Source organism: Rhipicephalus microplus, chromosome 2, assembly GCF_043290135.1.
Source record: "Rhipicephalus microplus isolate Deutch F79 chromosome 2, USDA_Rmic, whole genome shotgun sequence".
Taxonomy (NCBI): domain Eukaryota; kingdom Metazoa; phylum Arthropoda; class Arachnida; order Ixodida; family Ixodidae; genus Rhipicephalus; species Rhipicephalus microplus.
The window spans coordinates 277,511,230-277,539,046 of NC_134701.1; the positions used below are offsets into that span (position 1 = coordinate 277,511,230).

The window sequence follows — 27,817 nt, forward strand, 5'->3', positions numbered from 1 at the left end:
TTTCTCGTCTCAAGCCCTATTGTATGCGTTCCACAGCGTAATTCGCGGCCAGGCTGGCCGCTTCCGTCGATGGAGGAAATTAGTGTAAGAATTCATTAGACTTCATCTTCCTCATCTGTCAATAACCATCATCAGTCTTCGCCTAGTCCCTCTTCATCATCGGCGCCATCTTGCTGTTGCTTGAATAAAGCGTCAGCTGAACCGTCGTACTTCAATATATATATATATATATATATATATATATATATATATATATATATATATATATATATATATATATATATATATATTCCACAGCGAATTGCGGGGCCGACCTCGTTAAGCAATGCAAGCGAGAGTGAAATAAGAAGCAGAAAGGCTAAAGGCAAAACCCAACAGAGACAGCAGGTGAAGCCCACGCGTACAGCACTCGAGAGAGTCTTGCTGCCATCCCGGACAAAGAACGCAGGCGTCCGTTTTTGTGCAAAGCAAATATGAGCAACAATGACTTCAAAACTTCAAGTAATGGAAGAGCATAGCGTCTGACACCATTGTGGCGTCTTCCAAGAAGCTCTTCGCGATATTGAAGTCTTGTCTCTTCTGACGTGAAGTATATGGTCTTCAGTTTATAGGACTCTGTTCCTTATGCGGTTGTAGAGAGCATTAGGGTTGACACACTGTGCTGTAGCGAAAACGAATTCTGTGATCGGACCGTAGACAGACGCCTGGGCGACGCCCAGATTGCAAATGGCTCTCGAACAGAGGCGTCAGTACGAGGAAATTTTAATAAAAAACCACAGACGAACAGTAACAACAACACAGCAGAGGCTCGCTTCTTCGTCTTTCCCGCGACTCTCAGAGGCCACATAGAGAGAAGCGTGGGGTTGAGATCTTTCTCTAGATGCCGTAAAAATATCGGCTGCTCTTAAGAAACCCATCAGCTGTTCCGACAAACTCAATAAATTAATTTTCATTATTTATGCGAACAGTTCGTTGGGCCTTATCTTAAGTAAGCTTGCACTCGATATCATATGTATCCAATAGAACTCGTCGCTTTAACCAGAACCATAGATTTCGTACCAGTTTTATTTTTCAGAAGACTGATCCTGAATATTACGAAAACCGCAAATCAGTGGTAGACAGTAAGTGCCTGAAGAAGAAACAATCGGCACTTCTGTCACTAATAAAGGACCGAATTGTTGGATGAGAGCTTGGGTAGTGTTCCACACACAGCGACAAAATATGACATGCGTAAACCAATATTTATGAAATATTTAGTGCACAAAAAGACCGTCACGAACAGCAGTGAACTTACGAGATGCGTTAACGTTGTTCACGTTGTGATCCTGAGACACTGGGTGTTGTTTCTCAATCTAGCTATATGCATTGTGAGACAATAAATAGTGGCCGTAGCCACGAAGACACAAGCGTCTCCTTTTAGAAGTGTCCATTAGCGGAAAAGATCAACCGTCCTGCAGTTTTCCGAACTGTAATATCCAGTGGGAACTTGTTGAAACCCTACAGGAACTGCCGCGAACCTGACGTAAGTGGCTACTGACCGGACAGGTCACCTCTCGGATCACGCGCGTAAGCGTGCCCTTCACATTTTTGGTTAACGCTGTTCGCGTGATCGTCTGATCCAGACTTGACGAATTTTTCCTCAAGTTGCCGCCTGCGGCTCATATATAGCAGTGGTCAAGACAGGACGACAAGGTTTTATGCGCAGTCACGACCGATCATTAAACGATCTTGTTCATATACCCCCCGACCTTTGGTGAAGAAGGACCTGGTTAGTCCCTGAAGGTTGAAAAGCAAGCTCGCCTGCGTATACTATAGGCGTATTACGGTATAATACACAAGGGGACAAATGCGGACTTATTGGTCGGACATTAGGTAATATTTGTGCTGGCGCAAGGACGAGAAGAGATGACACAACACGCGCGTATTGTGTCCTCCCTTTTTGTCCTCGTGTCACTTTGCGCTAAATATTGCCTAATAAGCGCAAAATACAATTCCTAAGACTCAATCACATTCAAGTCAGACTCACCTTCTCCAAACGAGCAACGTGAGCGTGCTGAACGCGCTGTCCACCAGCTGCTTGGCCTGATCGGCGTGAGAGCATGGCACCTCGTTCACGCACAGCACCAGGTCGCCCACCCGAATGCGACCTTCGGCCTCGGCCTTCCCACCGGGATCCACCTGCACGAAGTATCGCAAGCACATCAGAAACTCGATTTTTTTAGGCGTACCGGTCCTCTTTAAAACACTGTGCTCCCGTACTCGCGCGACGTCAGTTGACGCAGTAAAGCAAAATCTCCATCTTTCCATCCAATCAGGACAACGGTTCATAAGCTTTTGAAGTAAACAGTTCCAGCCTAACGAGGTGCACACGAAGCATATAAATGAGTGCCTCGCATCAATGAAGTTGTTGCTTTATGAATACAGGCGCACTGTTATATTGGGCATGGGGGTGGGCGGCCAATCCGTCCCCAGTCACTGTGACGTAACTGGCGACGAACCAGATAACGCAGAAGCAACAACGGTGTGCGATGTGGGCGAAAACATACCACTCTATTTTTTTCCCAGCATGACGTCAACGACTTGCTGTCTATCTCCATCAAACTTTCATGACACGACTATGGATGACACTTAGCACCAGCAAGAGCCCTTTGTAGGCATGTTTCTCGTCATTTTCTTCGGCTCCCATTCCTGTCAACACACCAGCAAACGTTACCGCATGGATTGTGGCTAGGTATTGCCCGTACGCGACAATCTTCTTGTAAGATTGAAAAGGAGAAAAAAATCACACCATATCCACGAAGTGAATGATGACGAGTGGGGCGAAGCCTCTGTCAGTCCGTCCATGCTTCCGGCCGTCCGTTCATTCTTGCTTTAGTCTGTCCATGCATCCATCCGTGCGTCCATTCGTGCGTCCATTCGTGCGACCATCCGTCCTTCTGTTCATCCGTCAGTCCACCCGTCCGCCCGCCCGCCCGCCCGCCCGCCCGTCCGTCCGTCCGTCCGTCCGTCCGTCCGTCCGTCCGTCCGTCCGTCCGTCCGTCCGTCTGTCTGTCTGTCTGTCTGTCTGTCTGTCTGTCTGTCTGTCTGTCCGTCCGCCCGCCCGCCCGTCCGTCCGTCTGTCATCAATCAATCAATCAACGACCCAAGGCGTAACTTACGCCGGGAACTTGGCCCCTAAAACGCTAACTGCAGTGTGTGTCACACGTCAAGGACTTCTCACCCCATCCTGTGCGCGTGCCCTGAATACTCGACCGAAAGACAGATACTTAAATGCGTCATGGATTGTACAAACTAGCGGACCTTTTTCGGAGGAGAAGCTTTTTGGTGCTTGAGAACATGTAGACCACATTCAACACAACTCAGTTACGTGCCAATTATGGTTTCCAAGACAGAAATGTCTATAGATGGTCGTCTTTAAAACGTGTGCTACGGTGTGACTACTTTCGCGCGCAGTACGTGCATCAGCACAGGATATAATGCGTGCAAAGTGACACGTCGTACTGATCAATCGCACATGCCATCATACTCCCCTCTTTCTCTTCCTTTTCCCCGAAATCCCGTGAGGAGTAGCAGGCTAGAAGTCCGCGTTCCAGGCCAACATCTCCTCCTCCCCTTTCATACAACATGATTTAAATGACATTATTTATTTATTTATTTACCTATTTTCAACGACCTGTTACTCGTTTGGCAAGATTTTCGCAGGGTTGCGATAATAACAGCAAAGCGGAAAACATTCACATCAGCAGTAGCCGTAAAGAATGGCCTAATAAGATTTGCTGAACAAGCGGACATTGGGAAGAAGGAGAGTATACATGTATAAGTGGTAGTTGACGGAATATTCATGCTTTATAAACATATAAACCTTACTAAATCACTTATTTAATAGTTTGTGTGAACACTACTGAGAAGCAAGCCGTTAGCAATCATATAAGAAAGCAAAATACAATACATACTATGCCATCAGGTTTATGATCATTTGTTATGAGTTATTATTTATTTATTCATTTCAGAAGTACTGCCAACCTCACACATGAGGCCTTAGGCAGGTGTGGGTGATAGAAAAAAGGAAACAAATATGAAGATACAACAGGAAATGAAACACGTCACGCAGAGCTACATCATCAAGAACTAGTGCATCAAAGTAAAACGCCAGTACTTATGTGCTTATGTGATTACGTACTATGGTTTGTTATGTGTTATGATTATGTTGTATTATCTTTTTTTATTATAACGAACATGCTAACAATCCACTCGTGAACTCACTCTTTCTGGGTTAGTGGCTTCAAACAAGTGCGGGGTTTTTTGTTCTCCCGTTTCACTCCATTTAACGGCATGCTCCACCTTGTTTTCTTCACGTTCTCGATCAGACGCGGTGGGAGTGACATGGCTGATCACGTTCTCGCCCGCGTGCTCGCAGGATGACGTCAGAGGCGGCAATGGGCCTAAATCAAGCTCCGAAGTTTCAAGCCTGTCTTATGCGGCGGCCAAGCGTACAGACAGCACGTTCACAAAGACTGCTGGTTACAAAGCACGCTGGTGAATAAATAAGAACTGACGTTGGACACAATGAGCGTCCCGGTCGCGTGGCCGGGTGACAAAATAGTTGGGCGCCCGCCAGAACTTGACGAGCTCGGCCGCGTGTCTATAGGTCAGGTGACACAGCGACGCATTTCTGAAGCCCGACGCCTCGCGATAACAAAGAACCGCCTATAGTGGGTGTGTGCACCGATAAGGCTGCGTTAACCATCGTCTGCGTCATATTTGCTGACTAACAGTGTGCTAGAATGGATGATAGACGTTAAGTAAGAACAAAGTCATACGATCACCTGAGATGCATGGAGTAATGGAACTAGCGAATTGGCAAGTGTCTGCGGTCTCCCACGACGATCACTTTACGAAGATGTCGCAGGCTACTGATGACGATGGTCAACGTGTTCAGAAAAGGCAGCCGAAGCAGTCAGTGAACATCTTGCAGAAAACACTTGACGTTATAGTTACAGTAACCACATTATTCAGCCACATCAGAGCGCACTCAAAAATAAACCCTGCCAGATTCGCACCGTCAAAATTGTCGTACGGCGAAGCTGCAAGCACTCGACTGCATCTGATTGATTGATCATCATCATCATCATCATCATCATCATAATCATACTTTCAAGCAATACTTTTTTGCAGACTAGTTGGTTCATACTTGAAAAATTGAATTGCTGCACAAACTTGAAGAAAAACAAGGGAGATATTATTCTTTATTCTTTAACATGCCCCCAACTCTGAGCACACGGGCCTACAGCGTATATATTGGCTTCAAAAAAACGACAATAAACAGTTGGTAGTCTGCGCTTTTTCCTGTTTCCCTTGTTTTTCTTCAAGTTTGTGCAGCGATTCAATTTTTCAAATCATACTTTCGTTTTATGCAGTTCTTTATTCATCCTCCCATCTGGTCACGTGACCTCCGTGACACGTATACTACTATCACTAAAACTACGACTACCTACTACTACGACGACGATGGTGGCAAAGGGCAGACTACATGAATTTATCAGCCAAATCAGATAACGGAACCAGTAAAGCAAAAGCTAAGTGAAAGAACTGAATAAATGGGAAGCCTAACCGACATGCTCAAAGTCTTGATGATTGATTGATATGTGGGGTTTAACGTCCCAAAGCCACCATATGATTATGAGAGACGCCGTAGTGGAGGGCTCCGAAAATTTTGACCACCTGGGGTTCTTTAACGTTCCCCCAAATCTGAGCACACGGGCCTAAAGCATTGTCACCTTCATTGAAAATGCAGCCGCCGCAGCCAGGATTCGATCCTGCGACCTGCGGGTCAGCAGCCGAGTACCTTATCCACTAAACCACCGCGGCGGGGCAAGTCTTGATGAGCGGCAACAGCTGGTGCACAAGGTCAAGATGCCAGCTCTGTCCTACAGCATCCCGAACTAAACGCCACTCACCTTCGACATTTCTCCCATTGGGTCTTTCTCTTGTCTAAAGCATTTGGTCTCACCTGAATATTCAATTCCCGAACCAAGTACTTCTATCCGGAGGGAAATATCCAATTCATACGTGAACCTTCTAATCAGCCAACGTCTCCTAGCGTCTTTCTGTAGCTCAGGCACTGCTCCCACAACGCATCAACCCAGAAAACAATACGAGCAATCATACTTGACACTGTAGCATCATGACTGGAACTGATGCCTTTTGTCTCTTTCTCTTTTAGTCCCCATTAATCTTGCTGTCTGTAGGGTAGCAAACGTTAACATCCCCGACTTTCCTTCATTATTCCACTCGCTATCTTACTTCCTTGCTCTCCATTTACCCGACACGGTGGATGTGGTGCTCGATTGCTAAGGCGAAGGTCACGGGATCGTACACACTGTACGCAGCTGCCGCATTTAGATGGAGGCGATATGCTAGAGGCCCGCGTTTTCTGCTATGTCAGTGCGAATTAAAGAAAAGTAGGTCTAAATTTCAGGAGCCCTTCACTACAGCGTCCCCATAGTCATATCGTCTTTTCAGAAAGTAAAACCACAGCAACTATTGTTTTACGTTTGCAGCTGATATAGCGGTCAGCGCCTACACTGTATATCATATCTCTCTCATCTTGATACCCACCTTCCCCTTTCCCCGCGTAGGGTAGCAAAGCAGGCATGTGCCTGGTTTACCTCCTTGCGTTCTCTCTTGTTTATTTATTTTATTTATTTATTGATACTGCAGTCTCGAACAGAGACTATAGCAGGTGTGACACAGAGGTACAGAGTATTCTGAAAGGGCAAAATAATATACACGCAGAAAATGCATAACGCGGACAATATAACGCATACAGCTAAAGCAACACAAACAGGGATGCGAAACAAAATTCGAAGTAATTAGTGAAATGCCAAGTAGGGTATATATAGAATATACAGAGGATACATCGTTGGGAAAATGATTCCGTTTAACTGATAATCGAATTTTACAAGTGACACACAAAGACGCAGACGTTCTTGTCTTTCCTGTGTCAGGAAACAAAGACGCAGTAAAAAAAAACCATATCTCACGTTAGTGAGGTTCCTAGAGCCTGCAGCGCACAATAGGGTAACCGATGGTGATTAAGGCAGAGTATATAGTTAACGCTTCAGCATCTCTCTGGTTATATGCACACGCACATGCGCGGCGGCGACACAGCGCGCGCGGCGGTGGTCACTCAGGCACACGCGTTCCCCCCGGCGGGTATATGCGCAAGCGGCAGCCGCACGGTCCAGCGGAAGGCGAAGAATGATAGAGCGGTCCCACGCTCGGCCCGAATCAATCATAGCGCGGGACGTCCGTAATGGCGGAGAAAAACGACGTGACAGGAGCCGCCGCTGAGATGGACGGCTTTGTTAAAAAACCGAGGATGACATGCGCTCTGTGCGGAAGCAATCCTGCTGAGCGCGCAAGCAGAGCCACGCCATCGCAGTTCGCACAGGACGGGACCAACAGTGTGAGCGCACTTTTTCAAGTTCAATGCCCTTCACCTCACGGAGAACAGAGCCGACATTGGTCTCACTGAGCATGTGCACCTGCAGCAACGGCCACCGTGCACAGATGTTCGAGCTTAAGTGAACCAGAGAGAGAGATAAAGATGCAAGGAAAGGCAGGGAGGTTAACCAGACGCACATACGGTTTGCTACCCTGCACTGGGGAAGGAATGAGGGGGAGAAAAGAGGTTGCAGAGAGATGAGCAGGTACGCACAATTACGAGCGCACTCGGGGAGCACACACAGTCTACAGGCGGTCGCTCAGGTTTGTTGACTTTAGGTAAAGTAGCAGTGCTTTAGTCGCTTTCTGCGCAACTGAGGCAGATGCCCAAGGTCCTAGTATCTTCTGCACACAGGCTTAAACGTGAACCAGGCTTGAAGGTAAACACTAATCGTGCAATCAAAAGTGCCCGTTGGGCTCGGTCGATGTGGTTCACGGTAGTAGGGAAGCCAGCGCAAGCGCATCAGTGCTGTCTAACGACCCAAACGTTATTGGAACCTTTGCCCAATACAATTAAAGATAAACGCGATAAACACGTCGAGCCCAATCACCACGAGGCATTCTGTAGCACTTTGTCGATACAACAGAATTCAACATCGTGTATGGTTAGCAAATCTTGACAGGCTAACGCGCGCACTATCGTACAATATACAGCTACGACACCAATACGCCACCACTTGTCGTATTCCATCAAACAAAACAATTGTATACTCATTGCTTGTGATGAAAAAAATGTTCAAAATTTAGTAGGTCGCACTGTTTTTTCTAATTTCTCCCGGTAATCAATGCGTCACGTAGTATGAAGGCTTTCTGGCGCTTCATTAAACATTGCTTTCCTTTACGACTATTTTGCGCGGATGCGTTTGCGCAAAATGTGTGCGTAATTTCTATAGCAACACTTCAAGCGTGTCGAATAAACGCACAATTCACATTGCGTACGATACATTTACTGTTGCCCGAATAAAGCCGAGGTGCCTGGGCGGTTACCCGAAATGAGTACACAACGGTATACCTGTCGCGCGACCTCACGTGCTGTGGATCCGTAAACCACTTCGATCTCGGAGCAGGGTGTGCAGAGACTTCGAGCGTATACAGGCTATCATAGCGTATACGGAACTTGCTACAAAGTCGAGTGCGCTATTGGTAACTTACTGTGCTTCCTCACGAAACGGTTCAAGCCAAGTGCAACGAACTGAACGCGAAGACTAAGAGGAAATAAATATAGAAATGTAAGGCGCCCTTCAAGTGTTCGTTTTAAGGACAGACACGGAAAGAAAGGGACTTGGGCGTGTACATATCGCGATTTACGGCCCATATAACGCCGTCCCTCGCCTCAACGCCTCACTCCCCGTTCTCCTTCAACGCCTTCGCTCTCTCTCGGTAGGACCAAGAAGACGTAAACAGAATCGACGTTGCAGTGTTCAAACCGAACTGCTCTCGCGGATATATGCTCACGTCTATTAAACGAGCATTTTTATCTCTGCAAGTTTTTTTTTTTTCTGCCAAGCACGGAATCAAGCATCTATACCTTTTCCCCGCCCCTTTCCTTCTTTCTTTTCTGTACTCGACGCCGAGACAGAGTGTAAATATTCAGTGACCCCCTCCATCTTCTCGTGCGTACGAGACGAAACGCGAACTCGACTCGCCATTGCAGCGCATCGAGGACGCCGTGCGCCAGCTTGCATGCATGTTAACCTTAATATATCGCCTACGATTCATGACTTTTTCTTTATTATTATTTTTTTCAATGACGCGCAGTATAAAATGTCGCCAGAATCCACGCCAAAACACGAGAGCAATAATATCGGGGAATCTTGTATACGTTCTTCCTCAAAGCGTATCACGTCTTCCGAAAGCCATCGTCTCTTCTTCTTAATTTTCTTCCTTTCCTTCCCCTTCTGTTTGTTTGTTTGTTTGTATCTTCTAATCCTTTCCCTTCTTCTTCTTCTTCTTCTTCTTCTTCTTCTTCTTCTTCTTCTTCTTCTTCTTCTTCTTCTTCTTCTTCTTCTTCTTCTTCTTCTTCTTCTTCTTCTTCTTCTTCTTCTTCTTCTTCTTCTTCTTCTTCTTCTTCTTGTCTGACATTGCCGCTTTCCTTGGCATTTTATTTTTCGCGCTTAACTACGCCCTTATTTCTTTACTTATATTTATCTCGTTTTTGTTTTTGTCTGTGGGTTTCTTGGGCGCGATTTGCGCGAAGATGCACTTGCCTCACCGAGAAAGGAAGGAAGCGAGAGCCGCACTCAGGGGGCTGACACAACAACCCACGCGCACCACCCCGCGCGCACACACATACGCACAGCAGGGCGACCCGAGTTTTCATTCCGTTTCGGATCACGTAAAGTCGTTGCCGTCGTAGCAGCTTCACCTACGCGCGCCATGTTCGCCTGCCCAACGCAATGGCCGCGACACCGGCCAGCCAGAAGCGGGCAGCTCTCGCATGCAGTTAAGCTGTTTTGTCATGCGTGCTGGACGAGGATGACGGCAGCACGGGCGAGTCTTCCTTTTATTCGCCAGCGCCGCAGCAACCGTCACCGACGAATGAAATGGCCGATTTATAATTCTAGCCCGCAGGTGCGCGACCCACCGCGCACCCTAGGCGGTCTGGCCAGACACATACGCCTTTGCGTCGCCCCTTCAGCACAGCGAGCCGCTCCCAGATTTCACCATCAGTACCGTGCAGCGCAGTTTAGCGCGGAGTTCCACACAAGAATTGGAAGTTGCTCGGACGCTATACAATCTGAAAAAAAAAAAATGGGGGACCCTTAAGCTTCGCCTTCAAGAGTTGAACGCGATAGCAATAACCGGCTCCTAGTGCGCCTTTCAACCGCTAAGTGAATACTTATTAAATGTTTTGTTACACACACACACACACACACACACACACACATACACACACACACACACACACACACACACACACACATACACACACACACACACACATACACATACACACACACACACACACACACAAACGCGCTGGCACAAATTCGACGCGCCTATAGTACTGCAGTGACTGTGCAGTGTGGTCACTTCTCTCTGCTATAACGGCGCTCTGCTGTAGTCGAGACACGTTTTTCACAATGTCTCACAGATGGCCCACAGACACACACACACACATACACGTTTTTGATCTAAAGCAACAATCGCATGGCGTCCAAGATACACGCCGCGCGCTTGCCATCTCGGAGGCGACAAAGAGTCTCACAATGCCTCACAGATGGCAGCACATTATACAGCGTTTGCTGTTTGCTTGATCAACGCCTCAGGAAAGGCGTGATATGTTTTCAGCTAGATGCACATAGATGTCCATTCTTAGAGCTGTTTGAAAGCCTCCTGTGTGTTTTTAGCGGGGATGGCTGCACTATCCCGGCCTTTTTCGACGTACTTTGATGGCCTCTCAAATGCGCCTACAAATTGCTGAATGGGCTCGTTTTCGTCGTGAGACCTGTCGAAAAAAAAATGCGTTAAACACACTCCTTCAACTACATGGCATTTATATAGTGTTTTTTCCCGGAGCAGTTGCAAGTAACATCGTGGCTTTGTGGTCAATAAAGAAAAAAAAAGAAAACATCACGGCTTTGTAGTAAGACTCCTGCTCTCCACGCGAACGGCCCTAGTTCGATACTTAATGGGACCGAAATATTTATTCTTCATTATATTTGTTCCTTTCTCGATTTTTCGCTCACGGACGATTTCTCGCTCGCAACTAACTGTGCCGACGGCGGAATTTCCGCGACACGAGCTCTCATCGCTATCGCGTTAAAAAGGTTCTCGGACACTCTCTCTCTTCTCTCTCTCTCTCCGTGCGTGTGCGTGCGTGCGTGTATAACTTTACTTGAAGAGACGCGTTAACTCTGTATGGAGATCACTATGATCTCTTCGAAAATAACAATAATATGTAGGGTTTTACGTCCCAAATTCATACTACGTTCATGAGAGAAGCCGGGTACGAAGGATTGCGAAAATTTCGAGCATCTCTCGTTCTTTAACTTTGCGCAGTAATAACCGCGCATCACACGGGCCTGTACCGTTTCGTTTCCATCTAAATGCGGCCGCCACAACCGGAATCGAAGCCGCGACCTTTAGGTCAATAGTGGAGCCCCATAATCGTAGCGGAGCCCCCCCCCCCCACTTGTGTGAGTCGTGGGACCCAAATGAGAGTTAACTTTATGCGTGATTAGTCAGAAAACGCCGAAGGAAGTCCCACGTGTTATTTTTGTTGTTGTTTATTTATTGGAGTACACGAGTATTGATTCTTTGTTAGCAGCACCGAGTACGTGCACAGCTTTGTACAAGAATTGCAGGAGAGATATCCGCGATGCTGCATCTAAAAGGCATTCGTTAACGATGCGCCCAACGTACAAAGCGGAATTCACGCGGACATGTCAAATGATGAGACGTCTTGGTTGTCGTGCACACAGCGACAATCGCAAGCGGCGCTGCCTGCTCCTGCTGCCCTGTCATGAACCTTTTCCTGCGTATTATTGTGATCTGTATTGCCATTTGCAATAAGTTCCGTGGCGCTGCACTGTATTGCTGAAACGAAGTACTGCAGGTGCGCTCCATCCTTTCTTTCCTTAAACCTTTCTTTCTTTCTTTCTTTCTTTCTTTCTTTCTTTCTTTCTTTCTTTCTTTCTTTCTTTCTTTCTTTCTTTCTTTCTTTCTTTCTTTCCACGACGTTAATGCATGGCTGAGTGTCGGCCCACCGTCGTCCCGACGCGTACGCAGCCGGCAAAGCCGTGTTTGTGACATGCAATAAGAAAAAATAACTTGACACCACTTCGGGGTCTTTCCGCCACCCCGTGCGCTCCACGTTACCCAGGGCAGTGTCTCCGTTTCTCTCCTTTACTTTTTCCGTTGTCCGCGTATAGTGCGCAGTTCACCGGCATTGCTCGATCTGTCCGGACTGCCTGATGCACGGTGATATATATATATATATATATATATATATATATATATATATATATATATATATATATATATATATATATATATATATATTGCGGGACAGTAATGCCTCGAAGGGAAGTCAACGACCGTACAGTTGTAGCGCACTGCATTGTGACATATTGTCACCTATTGTGGGGGTTGAGCGGGCCCAGTTTATCAGAAGCTGCTGGATTCCGGGTTTCGCAATGTCGACTATATATAGTGCCTCCCGTTCGTAGGAGTATGGGTGTGGGCCAGGATAACCGATATTGCCAGAGGCTAGGCCTCTGAGATGAAGAGACGTTTCGCGATCTTCCCATTAGGGGGAAGGGTGCATGCTAGGAAGCATCATGAAAGAGGCGGATTGTGTAGCTATTTTAATAAATTTCCACATTCTGGTTGGTTCTACCAAGGACATCAACAATGCAGCCCGTACACGGCTGCCTTCGTCTCATATTTTTCGTGAGGCACCCCATTCAGTCGACAGGCGTTGACTGCGATCGCGTGACAAAAAACTTGGAACTTTCAGAATCGGCGTCCAGATTTAGGTCATAGTTGAAACTGGTGTCGATGTTTCTCGAGTATCGAGACCCAATCTTTTCACTGATTGATTGATATGTGGGGTTTAACGTCCCAAGACCATCATATGATTATGGGAGATGACGTCGTGGAGGTCTTCAAAAATTTCGACCACCTGGGGTTCTTTTCGTGCACCCAAATCTGAGCACACGGGCCTACAACATTTCCGCCTCCATCGGAAATGCAGCCGCCGCAGCCGGAATTCCATCCAGCGACCTACGAGTCAGCAGCCGAGTACCTTAGCACTAGAACACCGCGGCGGGGCAATCTTTTTACCGAAATTACCTATATATTAAAGTGGGAAGGGACCTTCAAATGACAATGTTGGTTAGCTGCCGTCTAGGAGAGGAAATAATTTTGCCTGGACACAAGAGTCGATCGGTGATTTCGATAAGCATATAGCGCTATGAACTAATGACATTATGGCATACTTACATAGTCCACTAAGTGTAATGCTCAAAGTGAACTATGTGTTCGAACATTGCTATCCTCGCCGATATGTAGTAGATGATTTCGGCATCGTGTTCATTGAACACTGCAAAGTGAATTCGACGTTGTGGTATAGCGTTGGAAGCCACGGAGCGCCTCACCTTCTTTTGCCGCCCGATATATGCCGTGGAAATCTTCTCCAAAACACTACAGCGCGCGCACGCTGATTCAATCCCGCTACTTCTTGCAATACAAGGAGCAAAACAACGAATCGTCACGGCACGCCATATCGCGAAATCAGCCGATCTCAGGCAATCACCCTTGTTGGCAGTAGATAAGCTGCATAATTTATATCGCAAGCGTGCTCTTCCCGTTTGTTTCAACTATAACCAACGTGGCAGCCACCGCGTCCATTCGTCTGATTGTTCTTTCTTTGCTGTTCCGAGCATGACCGGAAGGCGAGCGGTATATATGGTCTAGAACGGAGTGGCTACAGTATATGCGGTCAGGCTCCACTGCGTATTCACGAAAGCGCTGGGTATGCTCTACGACGCACTCGCGCTAAAAGAACGCCCGTCCGTACAATATGCGAGCAGGCTATAGTGCTTACGGCAATTTCGAGCGACCCTGTTATAGCGTGCACTTGAGTAATGCCCGCTGTCTGACACACGTGCCTATACTTGTAGCGGGCGAGTGAGGGGGCAAGCTAAAACCTTATAGACCGCGCATAGCGTGTGTACAACAGCAGTGCATCGTCGGCAGCTCGCCAGTGGCGCATATAAAGCGCGCGCTGCAGTCAATCGCAGTGCTATAAAGGCGCGTATGTAACAGCTCTTGGGTAGTTGTAACAGAGATGGGGGTTAGGATGGGGGGGGGGCGGCTTTCAGAGCCAGCGGACCGGACCCTTGATGCACCGGTCTTGTCGGAAAGAGGAGCCGGCAGCATCATAACACTTGACCCTTAACAACGTGAAATTGCTTGTCTACAAGTTTTGACCGCGACTCCGAATAGTCGGCGAGGGCGTGGCGCCGCTCCCGCGCACATCTCGCCCAAGTTGCGTGACCGGCTTGTTCGGTGGTGCAGGTGCCGCGTTTACTCGTACGTAAGACGTCCGAGATGCCGGAAATGTGGAGATGCCGGAAATGTGGAGATCGATACATCACGTACTGGAACGGCTACGTAAGTGGTCTAGCAATATGTCTGTGCTTTTCTCGTGTTTGCCCGAGCTGGGCTTACGCAGATGTTAATACCAAGCCGATTGTGTAATAGGTTCTGTCATATTCGTTCGGTGAATGAATGGAGTTATTGAAACGTGCATGCAAAAGTTATCAACATGAGAGCTTTATATAAACAAATAATGTAAAACGAAGCATAAAGCCGGAAAGTAAGCTAGTTTTCATATGTATGTGGATTAGAGTTTAAGGTCATCCTATTTTGCAAGATGTGGAGTGGAGACAAGGTGGCCGCTAAGCGACGGTTCACCATCGTACTCTCTCTCTCTCTCTCTCAACCTAAGTTGCCTCTACCGATATACCTCGGCCTGCACGAAAAGTTTCATTCAAACACCTAATAAGTTACCCATTTTGCCTGCAGCATCTCATAACAATATGTATATCGATGCTCAATAGATCTCATCTCGCTCGCTGAATTTCGTACCGACCGGTTGTGCCCCCGCGATCTCCGACGGCAGCGCAGCTCTGGCGAACTGGCTCGCCCTACGCCATCTCCTGACGTCGTGAAGCTCTCGCTCAGTGTTATTCCGTCCTCGGACTCCTGCGACCGTGTTCATTTTTCCTATCTTCTCCTTACTTCTATATGTGGGTCTCGCTGTCCCTGTCCCTATCTCTATACCTATCCATTTTAATCCCTCCTTACCCCCATTCCTCGTGAGTCACTGTTCAGGTGTCGCACTATAATACAGACAGTTACGGGGCTCACTTTTATCTTCTTTTTTTTTCTTTCAAGAATCACTTACACATATAATAAACAAGAAAGCTCTTTGCCACAATAATGGCTTCGCGTGGCGGGAACTGATGTTAAACCGCGCACAATATGTGTATTTCTCTCGGCTTCTTCCAGATCGTACAACGGGACAGAAAGTGCGTATGTACCGTGCAGTCGGGAGAGCGCGGTACTTAAGCGGCGATGCAGGCTGCCGTTGCGTGGCTTCTGAGAAGCGATGTGCTGCTGATGATGACGACGACGACGATACGCTGCACCTAATCGATGTTCACGACACGTACCACATATTATAGCCGTTCTCCGCGGCGCGTCACGCAAGCTCGCGCCACTGCAGCCGTCAAGGGGCCACACAGCGGCGACACCCATTCTTCCTTCCTGTTTTTTTTTCTTTTTTACCCCGATCAGCGCGCGCATACTGCGATCGAGCCACCGCTGACCAAACCAATCGACTGGCCGCGACCGAATACGACTCACCCGGTGCATCGACGCCGGATGCGCGGCGTAGCGTATGAAGAAATGGGACACACCGCGTGTACAGAAGTCGCGTGAACTGCAAGCCGGAAAATTGCAAACGAAATGTTAGCAGGCGGGCCTACGAGTGGTGCGACACTGTCCGATCCACAGACGGTTACACTGTGTATGGGCACACTTGCGTGCAGGTCCGCGTTCCGGTCTCTTGCAAAAGTATAGTGGCTTTACATTACATTACAATAATTGACATTATACCACTGGTGGTTGACAGTTCTGACTCCTTTCGACTGATTAGTCCCATGCTCAAACTATGCTGCTAGGTCCAGTTTCATTTCGTTTCATTCAGTTGCAGTTACGGGGGGGGGGGGGGGGGGGTGGGGGGCAGAAATATGAAAGGTGCTGATTCGTGTGTTTCCTTTAATTGTGGACCCTGCTGTAGTTGCCCACAATGAGCCACCGATGGATGTACAGTCGTCTGAGCAAGTCCGATTTATCCGCTACAAAGCAGACTTTCCTCTCTGCCCATAACTGCAACTTGAAAGTGAAGACTGTATTACGCGCACGCATGTAGCTCTAGAAGCAGGCTTATAGTTTGCCACACTGATCAATGACTGAATTTTTCAATGTACGAAGCCAACGGGGAGCTAGGGTAAGTGACATTGTACTTGAGCATTCATAAGGAACAGCTCATTGCATGGTAACATGAAACGCCACGACATAATCCGATTTTCTTCGTTGGAAGTAGAAATAGAAAACCATGCACAGTGAGCAAACAGGGTATTATGAACTTTGCAAGTACACTCATGAATTTCAGTCTGTTCTCCGAATTTAGGAAAAGAATGGTCTTCCTTCTGACGGCCCTGCGGTATCAATACATATATCCTTTTGTATGCGTGCGGTAAACAAATAGAGGTGGAATAGGACACGTTCTAAGCACCAATGATAGGTGTTCAACTGTATCCGATGTGTGTATACGGCAGCGGTGTTATGTTATGTCAATCGAATGTACAGGGTCGATCACATCTGAGGTTAAGACCTCATTACTATCGAAGCCGATAAATATCCAACATTTATTGCACTTCACGCGGGAAACATCACATCCTTTACATGTCGTCTAATCACGATGCCCATGAACACAATAATGATTTTCCTAATTATACATTAAACATTATCTTCTATCAACTAATTAAGTGTTCCCTTGGATGCGTACAGCCCTGTACATATTATACATTGCTTCCATTTCATGCTCTAGATTGAGTCTTTATTGGAATTGGCCGGGCATTACACATACATTTACATAATTTAACACATGCTTGCAGATTCTACTCCTGGCAAAGGACGAGCACTTTTTGTTCCGATACACGAAGCTGAAACACTCACCTTGAATCAGGTCGCGCTGAACTAAAGAATCGACAAGGTGGCCGATTAATTAGTCTTTCACGGTGCCAGATCTACCACAGAAAACGGCGTACATTGTAAACAGTCCTCAAAAACAAATATGCAACTCACAGGGTATGAATTAATCACTTGCAGGCAGCACGTGTTAGCCAACTACAGTGCTTTCACACACACACACACACACACACACACACACACACACACACACACACACACACACACAGATATATATATATATATATATATATATATATATATATATATATATATATATATATATATATATATATATATATATATATATATATATATATATATTGTTGAGGTGTTGCGTCCCAAAACTATATACGATATGATTATGAGGTCACCATTGCAGAGGGCCGGAAGTATAGAGCATTTGGGTTTTTTTCACCGTGTGTCTAAGCGTTATAACTACATGGACCTCCGGCTTCGCACCTCCATTGGAATGCGGCCGCCACGGACGGGATTCGATCCCGTAACATTTCGGTCATCCGTGGATGACCGTAACCACAGCAGCTAATATAGCGAACAGTATGCGCACGGAGCACCCCACTACGTCACAGTCCAAAGCGACTAACGCTTCAAATGTTAAAATTGCTAGAATATCCGGTCATTCCAACGGCAGGATGCATGGCGGTGGTGCTGATCGGTCAGTACTACAAACTGCCGTTAATTTCTACAAGTTAGCAAACAGCAAGTGCCAACGGCCTTGTGCCGGTCAAAGCCCCCCCCCCCCCCCCCGGATATCGCCGCCGGGTATCACGGGAGAAGGAGAGAGATTAGAAGTAACTAACCACACCAACGCAGACTGTGGCCCCAGCGTTCTCGGAGGCAACGCATCTCATCTCATGCAGTATATACGTGCGCCTTTCATATGCAGCAGGACCTCCCGTGTCCGTCGAAGAAGGCGCGGACCCGTCAGGCGGGCCCCGCAGGGCTCGTTTGGTCGCTTACGCAACGAATCCTTCCGGACAGCACGCTGTCTTGCGGCATCAGCAACAAGACCGCGCGGAGAACTTGACGCAGACGACTCCGGCAGCACGTCTTTGGCGCCGGCTGGAAGTCGAAAGCGCGTGGCACTTTCTCCACAGCTCTGTACGCCTGAAGCCGAAGCCCCATCCATCACCTGACCCGTTCCTATACACGCAGCGACGGCGGACGCCGGTTCTGTTTCGTTCTCGAACACTCCCATCATTGCGGAAGACGCGTTGCAAATAACGAACGACGAGTTCGATTAACCGGGACGTGAGCGCGCGTCCTCCCCTTACACCGCTTGGTCTAACTCATTCGTATGTACGCACAGTCTAAAATGGTTCAGCGCGATGGACGCTAGATTCGAAGCCCACCAATCACGGCTTCGAGGAGAATGCTGTGTGTTCATACGCGTTCCACGTAACGACTGCCAATTCGTCTGCTGCAACCACCAAAGAGCAGACGATAGTGCATGCATCAGGTGGAGTGTGGCTATAGCGTGTAGACCGGACGGTCACAGAGATGCAGCGAAAGCGCCGTATAGAAATTTTCAGTGACATTGTCTGAAGAACAGATTTTTCCCATTATATATGCCAGGCGTCAGCCTTTTTGCGTACTGCACGGCTTTAGCGAAACGCTGTGGCAAGCGGACACTGTCCCCTATCCGAGGATCGACTCCTGGCGACGGATGACGCAACCCGCGGGGATGCCAGTTCAGCCGCGGCGTCTCGTCTGACGGCAAGACGGCGGCCCCTCCGCTTTCACTACGCGCGAGATCAATTAAACTTGCTTCGACAGCACGCGACGACATACCCTGGGCATTCGGGTCGAGAGAGGGGCGTCATAGATGGACGGAGATGACTTATTCCTTTTAACTTTTTTTTCTCACTCACAGGAGTAATTAAATATGCCAGGACCCCCCCCCCCCCCCCTGAAGATCTTCAGTGTTAAAAAGGTAATAGATCGTCCACACCAACGTGCAACTTATTGCTAGGCTGTAAAATGCGGCCTTCTTGCAACCGCCAACTTTAATAAGGCAAACAGCGTAGTCGGCTCGTATGTGGAGATGAACTGATTGCGAGTGCGGTTGATTCGCGATTTCATTATCATAATTCGCGAATACGTCTTGAAAAAAGTTACCGTGCATAAGCGTGCACACTGGGAGTGAGGAAGAGGGGCTGTCTCTTTTAGTTATCTTTATAAAGGGGGCACCAATTATGTCCCATGCCTTTTTCCGTGAGGTTTTACAGTAATTTTTCAATGCACAAGTCTATGGTTAGACATTTTTTCCTGTTAATCATGGCGACCAATGGCCTTTGATGTTGGACTCAGAGAACTATTTGTTTCGCTCCATTTCCATTTTCTATATAGTTAAACTTGCCCTTCCCCTTCCTAAATGGAAAACCCTGCGCCTACGTAACTGTGATCTGATCATTCAGTTAAGTACAGAACATGGGAGACAAGATAAGAAGCTCCCGAAGAGCTTTGCGAGAGTCGGGAAAAACGTTTTTCGAACGTGTGCTCTGCCTTCGTGATTGAACCAGCTCGAAAGGCGCACACGACAGTGAATTCCTCGTTGTCGTTGTTAGTGTCATTGTTGCGCAGTGACATATTAGAGAAATGGACGCTCTAGTATGTACGTGGTACTTTTCTGCGGATGCAAGAACATAACGTTCCTGCACGTCCTACAGTAAGCGTCGCATTCGCTCCGTACATTCAGTGAAATGGTGATGCCAACAGCACGGCACGAAAGATGCGCAATCCTATAAATTTATGTGAAGCGGCATTCCATGTGTTTCACGTGGAAAAGAACCAACAGATTGGCTCGTTATCGCAACGAAGAGAATGGGTGACGACTTTGTATAACGAAGCCCCAAGTGCACTTCGAATCAGTGGTTACCCTTTTTCTTTCAGTGTGATAGTAACCAAACATGCCTTTGTTAGAGCAGTCAGTTAAGAAAGTCGATCAAAACCTGACATTTGCTTCCTCATTCCGGTAGTGACGTGTACCTTGGCGTACAAACAGCGTATACATTGCTAGACTCCAATAGACCCTCAAAGAGTCCCTGTATGATATCTATAGGACCGTAGTCAAGAAATGCTGATGCAATAGATGACAGACCCTTTCACTAAGATTCAAACGAATGAACGAACTAAATTTTCATTTCGGGGAAGGCAACGGCTCTCGGCCCCAGTTCAAGATTGGTGCGAAGAAGGTCGGGCATCGTTGGACGAACGGCGTCAGTACCAAAACGGTAAATGTCCCTGTTATTCCACCGTATACGCGTTGACCTTGTAGCGCTTTTCGGTGAATGCTCATTTCTGTAACTCACGCGAGGATTGGTTGACCCCTTTTACCTATCGCAAAGTGCTGTTTTCTGCCGAGAGTGTTGCACATTACTTTAGTTTTGCGCATATTAATTTTCACACCTACTCTTCTGCTTTCCGTGTCCAGTTCAGAAATCATGAGCTGTAATTCGTTTCCCGAGTTACTCATCATGGCTACGTCATCAGCAAACCACAGGTTGCTAAGATACTCTCCATTAGATCTTATCCCTATAGCTCTTCCCAATCTAGGGCCCTGAAAATCTCCTGTAAACACGCGGTGAATAGCAATGGAAAGATCGTGTCTCCCTGCCTTACGCCCTTCCTTATTAGAATTCTGTCGCTTTCTTTATGAATAACTATGGTGGCTCTCGATTCTCTGTAGCTTTCTTCTAGTATGTTTGTGTATAGCGTTCGTTGATGCCCTGATTCCGTAGTGCCTGCATTGCTGCTGATGTGTCGACTACGTGAAACGCCATCTCGTAATCTGCAAAAGCTATGTATAGGGGTTGGTTGTATTCGGCGCATTTCTCTGTTACCTGATTGATAAAATTAATATGACCTAGTGCGAAATAGCCTGTACGAAATCCTGTTTGGTCTTTTGGCTGGTTGAACTCTAATGTCGCCTCGATTCCATTAGCTATTATTTTGTAAATAGTTTATACAGAACAGACAGTAAGCTAATCGGCCTGTAATTTTTCAAGTCCTTGACGTCTTCTTTCTTATATATTAAAACGGTGTTGACGCTCTTCCAAGACTCTGGTACCCTTCCCGTCAAGAGACACTTCGTATAAAAGGTGGCCAATTTTTCTAACACAACTTCACCGCCATCTTTCAGCAGGTCTGTTGTTACCTTATCCTACCCAGCGGCTTTGCTTCTTTGCATTCCTTCAAGGGCTTTCCTAGCTACCCCTGTCGTTACTGGTAGGATGTCGAATTCCTCTGGGCTATTTTTGCTTCTTACAATATCATCCTGGTTGCTTCGGCTTCTGTACAGCTCTCTGTATATAACTCCTCCACCACCTCGACTATCCTATTCATATTAGTTATGACATTGCTTACCTTGTCCCTTAATGTATAAATCCAAATTTTGCCTGCGCACAAGTTTGACTTCGCAGCTTTTAGGCTTCTGCCGCTTTTTACAGCCTGCTCAAATCTCTCCATGTTATACCTTCTGATGTTGGCTTCCTTGCGCCCATTGATTAACTTCGAAAGCTCCACCAGCTTGATATTGTCGGTTTCAGTTGAGGCTTTTATAATTTGTCGTCTCTTAATGAGATTTTTCGTCTCCTGAGACAGTTTGTCAGCGTCTTGTCTAGTGACTGTGCCTCTAACTTCCATTGCACACTCTCTGATTATATTAGAAAAATTATCGTTCATTGTGTCAATGGTAACGTAGGTTACCTCGTTTAGTGCCTAGAATTTATTCTGAAGCGAAACTCTGAATCCTTGTACTTTCGCTCTCACCGCTAGTTCAGTAATTCGCTTCTTGCGTATCAGTTTTTGCCTTTGCTTTTTTTAAATTCAGGTGTGCCTTTAGATAACGAGGAATCTCGGTTCTTTGCTCGTACAATTAGTGCGCTATTATTAGCTTGCGCGAACGTATGAAAAGTATAGCAGCGTATGTTTAATCACGCACGAAAGTCACAAAACGTGAACACGCAGTATAGCTTGTAGAAAATAAAAAAAAGAAGAGTTTACAGAAAACGTTGAATTTTAGTGAGAGATTGCGAACGATCCAACCACGCATGCTTCTCCCGACCGTTCATGTGCGTGCGAGCGCGTGTTTGTCTGTGTGAGTGAGAGAGAGAGAGAAAGAGAAGCCTCGCATGCGTGTAATGCACGAACCGTTGTTCAGAAACTGTGAGAGAAAACAAAGCCTATCTTCTTAATTCACATCATCATCTCCAAAAGAGTAGCACGCCCGCATTTCGTGAAAAACGCGCGAAGGCAGCTCCTTTTTTTAGTTAATTTCTTATCGTCCTTGCTGTGCGAGCGTGTGAAACGAACCAAACCGTTATTTTTACCTTCGGAAAGAAGAGACGCGCGCGCGAGCGACTCTGCAAACCGTTGGGCAGCTCGAAACTCCTTGCACGGCCCCCGAATTCTCGCTAATGTATAATCCTCCAAGAGCAGCTAAATGAGCGTGCGTATAGGGCCCTCTGTATGAGTGTACCCACACGTTTCACGGTCATCCCTGTAGCGCGTTCGTTGGCGTCTCGTCACGCCTTATGACTTTCTTGAGAGCTCCTCCGCCACTCCGAGAAAGCTGAAAGCTTGGCAAGGCGTGAGACCTTGCCTAGCTGTCCGGGAAAATGATCGAGACCAGCGCAGCGATTTCAGCTCGGAAAGTTTACCTTGTCTCAAAGCACAGACAGAAAAAGAAAAGCAAGGATAAGTACGTGATAGCGACGCATAGAAGGCGGTTGAGGCGCATTATAGCTCATTACTACTCTCCCGTCCGAAATAAGGGCAAAGGCACGCAGCAGAGCATGCGGAATGGATGCTCCCCGAGCGTATTACGCGTACTACGCAGGCTCACTTGCAAACAGCGTGGATCACGCGCTCTGCCAGAACAGAGACATGGCTTGCATCCTGCTACAGCAACTATAGTCAAATTCAACTGAAAGCATGTCTTTCTACACTCTAAGCCATGTGCAAATATAACGGCCATACAACAGCAAGCAAAATATTAAGTGATAAACAGCTTACAGATTATAGGAAAGGTTTGCTGATTGACTTTTCCCTGTCGAAGCTCTCAAGCGCTATGCTCTCGCAGAGAAGTATAAAAAAAGAACAGAATATAAAAGTACAAAATGGCATTCAAGAAGCGACATATATGCATCAGACATTCGAAACTATTGAGGCGACAGGCTTCTAAGTCACAAAATTCAAGAAAACGGACACGCTTGCAGTGTCCTATACTCACTAAAGGTGGGGTTCATGACAATAGCCTTTTGCTACGCGAGGTCTCGGATTCTATTCCCAGGTCCTGGAATCGCACTACAATACTACAAGCAAATCCAGCGAACTTGAGTTTTACGTTGACGTTAAAGAAATACAGGTGATTAAAACGTGCCCATAACTCCCGTTGCGTCTTCCATCCCTCACTTTTAAGATGTTAAGCTAAATCTTCCGAATCATCACTGCAATCTGAAACAAAAGAAATTACGTAAAAAAAGCCACATTCGTGGCCACGATGGCGAGGAAGAACGGCGACTTGTCAAGTAAGTGGTTAATCCTGTGGGGTCGGTCGAGCTCAGACGAAAACTTATGTGCATACTTAAGTGTACACGCGTCTGCTTGCGAATGGTTATGCGCATGTTTTGTGCGGTGGAATGATTATCCGATCCATTGTTTTCCACACCGGACGGCAATGGTGTCGTCAAACCCAGTATGGTGAGAAACGCGCACGCACGCCATATAATGCCTTGACATATCTATATCGTCCAAACGACCACTTTGTCCGACTCAGCATTTTGAGCCCAACGTAACGTCGTTGAAGACATGAATCATGTCCTCTGTGAGCGTACGAAATACGCATCAGAGAGACAGTCTCTGAAGATGGGCTTAAAAATGCAACAAGACACAAATTTGGAGTTTAAAAAATATTCTATAGGCCCATGGAAGAACACCTCCAGTGCGATACTCTCTACAAAAGCGCTACTGATGTTCTTACGGGCCACAGGCTTGAACGAAACGTTGTAAATAGTGCAGTGCGCGTGAGTGACTTTATGTGTTATGTGACTGTTATGCGTGTATGTAACTGTATGTGCTGTGTGTTTATCATTGTATATATCACTGTCATCACCCGGAAACTGGAGTAGCCTGTCAGGTGAAAAACCAGGCAAACCTCTCCAGCTTCCCATTAAAATAACTCTCTCTATATATATACGACCACTTAACACTGAGAAATCGCCAATATGCCAAGTGTTTACTGTTCGCACAAAAAATGTTATCGATTACCTCACTTTTGGGACCGTTTCAGCGGTGGATGACACTCTGACACCTCACAAACCAGCCTGCGCTTTTCAGGCGAGCTTGCACGACCAGTAATGTATGACACCCCGGCCCCGAGTTTGAGAAACTTTTGTGGAATGTGTATCACATAAGTTTGTGCCACAGTCTCCAATGGGCTTGACTTGCGCTGCATCTTGTGTTGTTAACAGCATTAATCTCTTTAGAAGACATGAGAGACTGTAAGAAAATATACTGCTTATGTGGGTAGTAAGGACTTGTGAGATGTCCTGACCCTTCAACCACAGACTGAAGGATATTTGCGAATCACCCTTGCGCAACTTTTGCGTGACAGGCAATATAATCAGTTTAATCTTATTCGCCTTTTCGAGTTCTGAGCAAACAACTATTAGACCAGTTCTCTTTCTCAGTTTACGGTGTTGATACATGTCGGGACAATTAATAATATCGCGCCAGTGGAAGTAAAAACGCGGGTCATGGCTTTCACCTTGAGAATATGTGAAAACATGAGCTTGAGAATATGTGAGCTCCTATGCTGTCCCAGCCAGACGTGGTCTGCATGCGGTTCATTATACGCCAGCAGACAGCGTCACATCCATGCGGCTCCCGCCCGAGGGAATCCCGGATTACCTCACCATACCGCACTTCCACGAACCACGCCACAGCTGCAGCAGGCAGGACAGGATATATCAATCTTGGAAGAGGAACAAAACGTGAAGAAAAGAAAAAACGAACCGCGAAACAAAAGCGGAACAGCGAGGGTTCTAGGTATAGAGCACGAAACCACAGACGGACGGACGTATATTATACACGTGCTGTATGCACGACGTGGCCTCCTGGGAGCGACAGGGCCAGACTTTCTTGCGGGGTGTGCAGGGTGCCAAGTGAATGCACGCTGGACTGGGCACTTCAGCCCACAGAGCGCGAAGTGGATGTGGAGGGCGGTTACGAAACGCGGCGCCCCACGCACTAAGAAGTTAGGTGGCAGTGCGGAGAATCCTTTTCTTGCTGAGAAATGCAAGTAAAAGAAGAACGTACAGTGGCCGGCAGCAACTACATCGCCTGCGGCCTGCGTGCGACAATCCGTAGAGAAAAAGAAGAAGAGGAGATCCGAGAAGAGAGCAGCAGCAGCCTATATAGGCGAGGGTGGCGCTGCAGCCATCTGCGGTGCGCCTGGACGAGCGTCATCTGCATGTTACTTCGCTTGCACGTGCCAGACTAGTCTGCCCTCCCGCCACTTCCATCCGTCGGGCGGAACAAGCAGGGGGAGAGGTTCAACGTCTTCACCCTCATCTGCGATGTGGGCGAGTCTGGCGAAAAGTGCGCGCTGTGGAAGAGCAGAGAGGCACACATCTCTGGAATCAATGAGTTGCGGTTAGAATAACGATAGTGATGTTGTGAAAACGGCGAATAACCAGCACTGACCGACGTTATCCGGAAGTTGCCCATATTCAGACAATATTAGCCAACACTATAGTCGCCGCTCAACTGGTATTATTTTACGCAAGCCAACATCAGCCAGAGCTAACCAGTACGGTGGTATACGAATAAATATCAGTCAAGTTGGGTCGCTAATCACCTTTCACATCGCCATATGCCATTACACAGAAAGTGAAGCGAACATTGATTAATTTATTGAAAAGAGTTGGGAGCTTTATGGCTGCATGGGGAGCCAAGTCCAAGACTCTACTCGCTGTCGTGTGTGTGGAAGAAGTGCTTAACGATTTAGAGTGCTTGGCACTCTACTATGGGAGAGCATAAAGCGGTCCCGCGGGTAAGTACACCAAGAAGTGTCGCGCATGCCGGACATGAAGACTTCATTCCGAAGAAGTCATCTTACGCTTAAAACGTTCCCAACAGTGAATTCTATCCGATTCTGATGCGCAAGGTAATATTAGCAAGTGTGGCCACCTAATAGCGAGAAATTAATAAATAAGTGATGAAACTGAAGAAGACGCATTAATAGTTTTCGTTTTTGAGAGTTCATATTACGAGACCTTAGTTCTTTGAGCTCTGTTGATGTGAATTTTATAAGTACCCTATAGAAAACGTACTGTTGTAGTTGGCTACTTGTGAAGAAAGAGTAGAATAAAAGGATGACAGATTCCAGCAAGGAGACTTCGTGATTTTTTTCCTGATCTAGCCATCACAGTTTTTGTATTCTTTTCATTTCCTTCTTGAATCGTTACTCTAATCTATTGTACTTTTATGATACTAGAGCTCACGTGCGAAATTATATCCACATTTTTTTTAGCCTGCGTAAAACAACGTTATTTTCCTTTTGTTGATCCTTTTTTCTCGTCTGCATATAACTCATTGAAGTAAACATAGTAGACATAACAAGTAACGAAAAAAATGCTCGATTCTTATATGCTTTCTTCTGTTACACAAAGATCTGGTATAAAATGAAAACCCCTTGGCTGCTCGCATGTCAGTGCGCTATGAAGCAGAAATTAAGATTGATGATTGATATGTGGGGTAGTGATTGATATGTGGGTAGCCGAGTACCTTAGCCACGAGGCCACCACGGCGGGGCAAGCAAAAGTTAAGTGCTCAGAGTTAATGAATTACGCCTTTCTGTGTACTACGATTTAGCCTTCCCGTGACGGTGTCCTCGTTCGTATGCGGAACTAAGTTTTGTCATTTCTACACATTAGTATATTTATTTATTTATTTATTTATTTATTTATTTATTTATTTATTTATTTATTTATTTATTTATTTATTTAGTTAGTTAGTTAGTTATTTAGTCAGTCAGTCAGTCAGTCAGTCGGTCAGTCAGTTAGTTAGTCAGTTAGTCAGTTAGTCAGTTAGTCAGTTAGTCAGTTAGTCAGTTAGTTAGTTAGTTAGTTAGTTAGTTAGTCAGTTAGTCAGTTAGTTAGTTAGTTAGTTACTTAGTTAGTTAGTTAGTTAGTTAGTTAGTTAGTTAGTTAGTTAGTTAGTTAGTTAGTTAGTTAGTTAGTTAGTTAGTTAGTTAGTTAGTTAGTTAGTTAGTTAGTTAGTTAGTTAGTTAGTTAGTTAGTTGCAATACTTCTTACAGAGGCACTGCGTAAGAGGGGTCAATACGAAGTAAGAATAATTTAGAATGATATCGAGAACAAAGTTGGTACACCCAAGTAGGAACAATGTATAATAACATAAAAAATCTCTAAATACAGCAAAATGATTTGTAGTACAAAACTAATCCATTTTCTAGTCTAATAATTTCCAATAAAACAATTTACTTCGTGTATTCAAATAATTT

General features: G+C 46.3%; 1 protein-coding gene across 1 annotated transcript in view; it reads right to left on the reverse strand.

The window, feature by feature from the left end:
* The window catches only part of Shrm (shroom), a 483,853-nt gene that overhangs the window by 407,206 nt on the left and 48,830 nt on the right, over nucleotides 1-27,817 (reverse strand). The window contains exon 2 of the mRNA XM_075882065.1: nucleotides 2,027-2,178. Coding sequence (XP_075738180.1) covers nucleotides 2,027-2,178 — 152 coding nt within the window. The remainder of the gene's footprint in view (nucleotides 1-2,026; nucleotides 2,179-27,817) is intronic.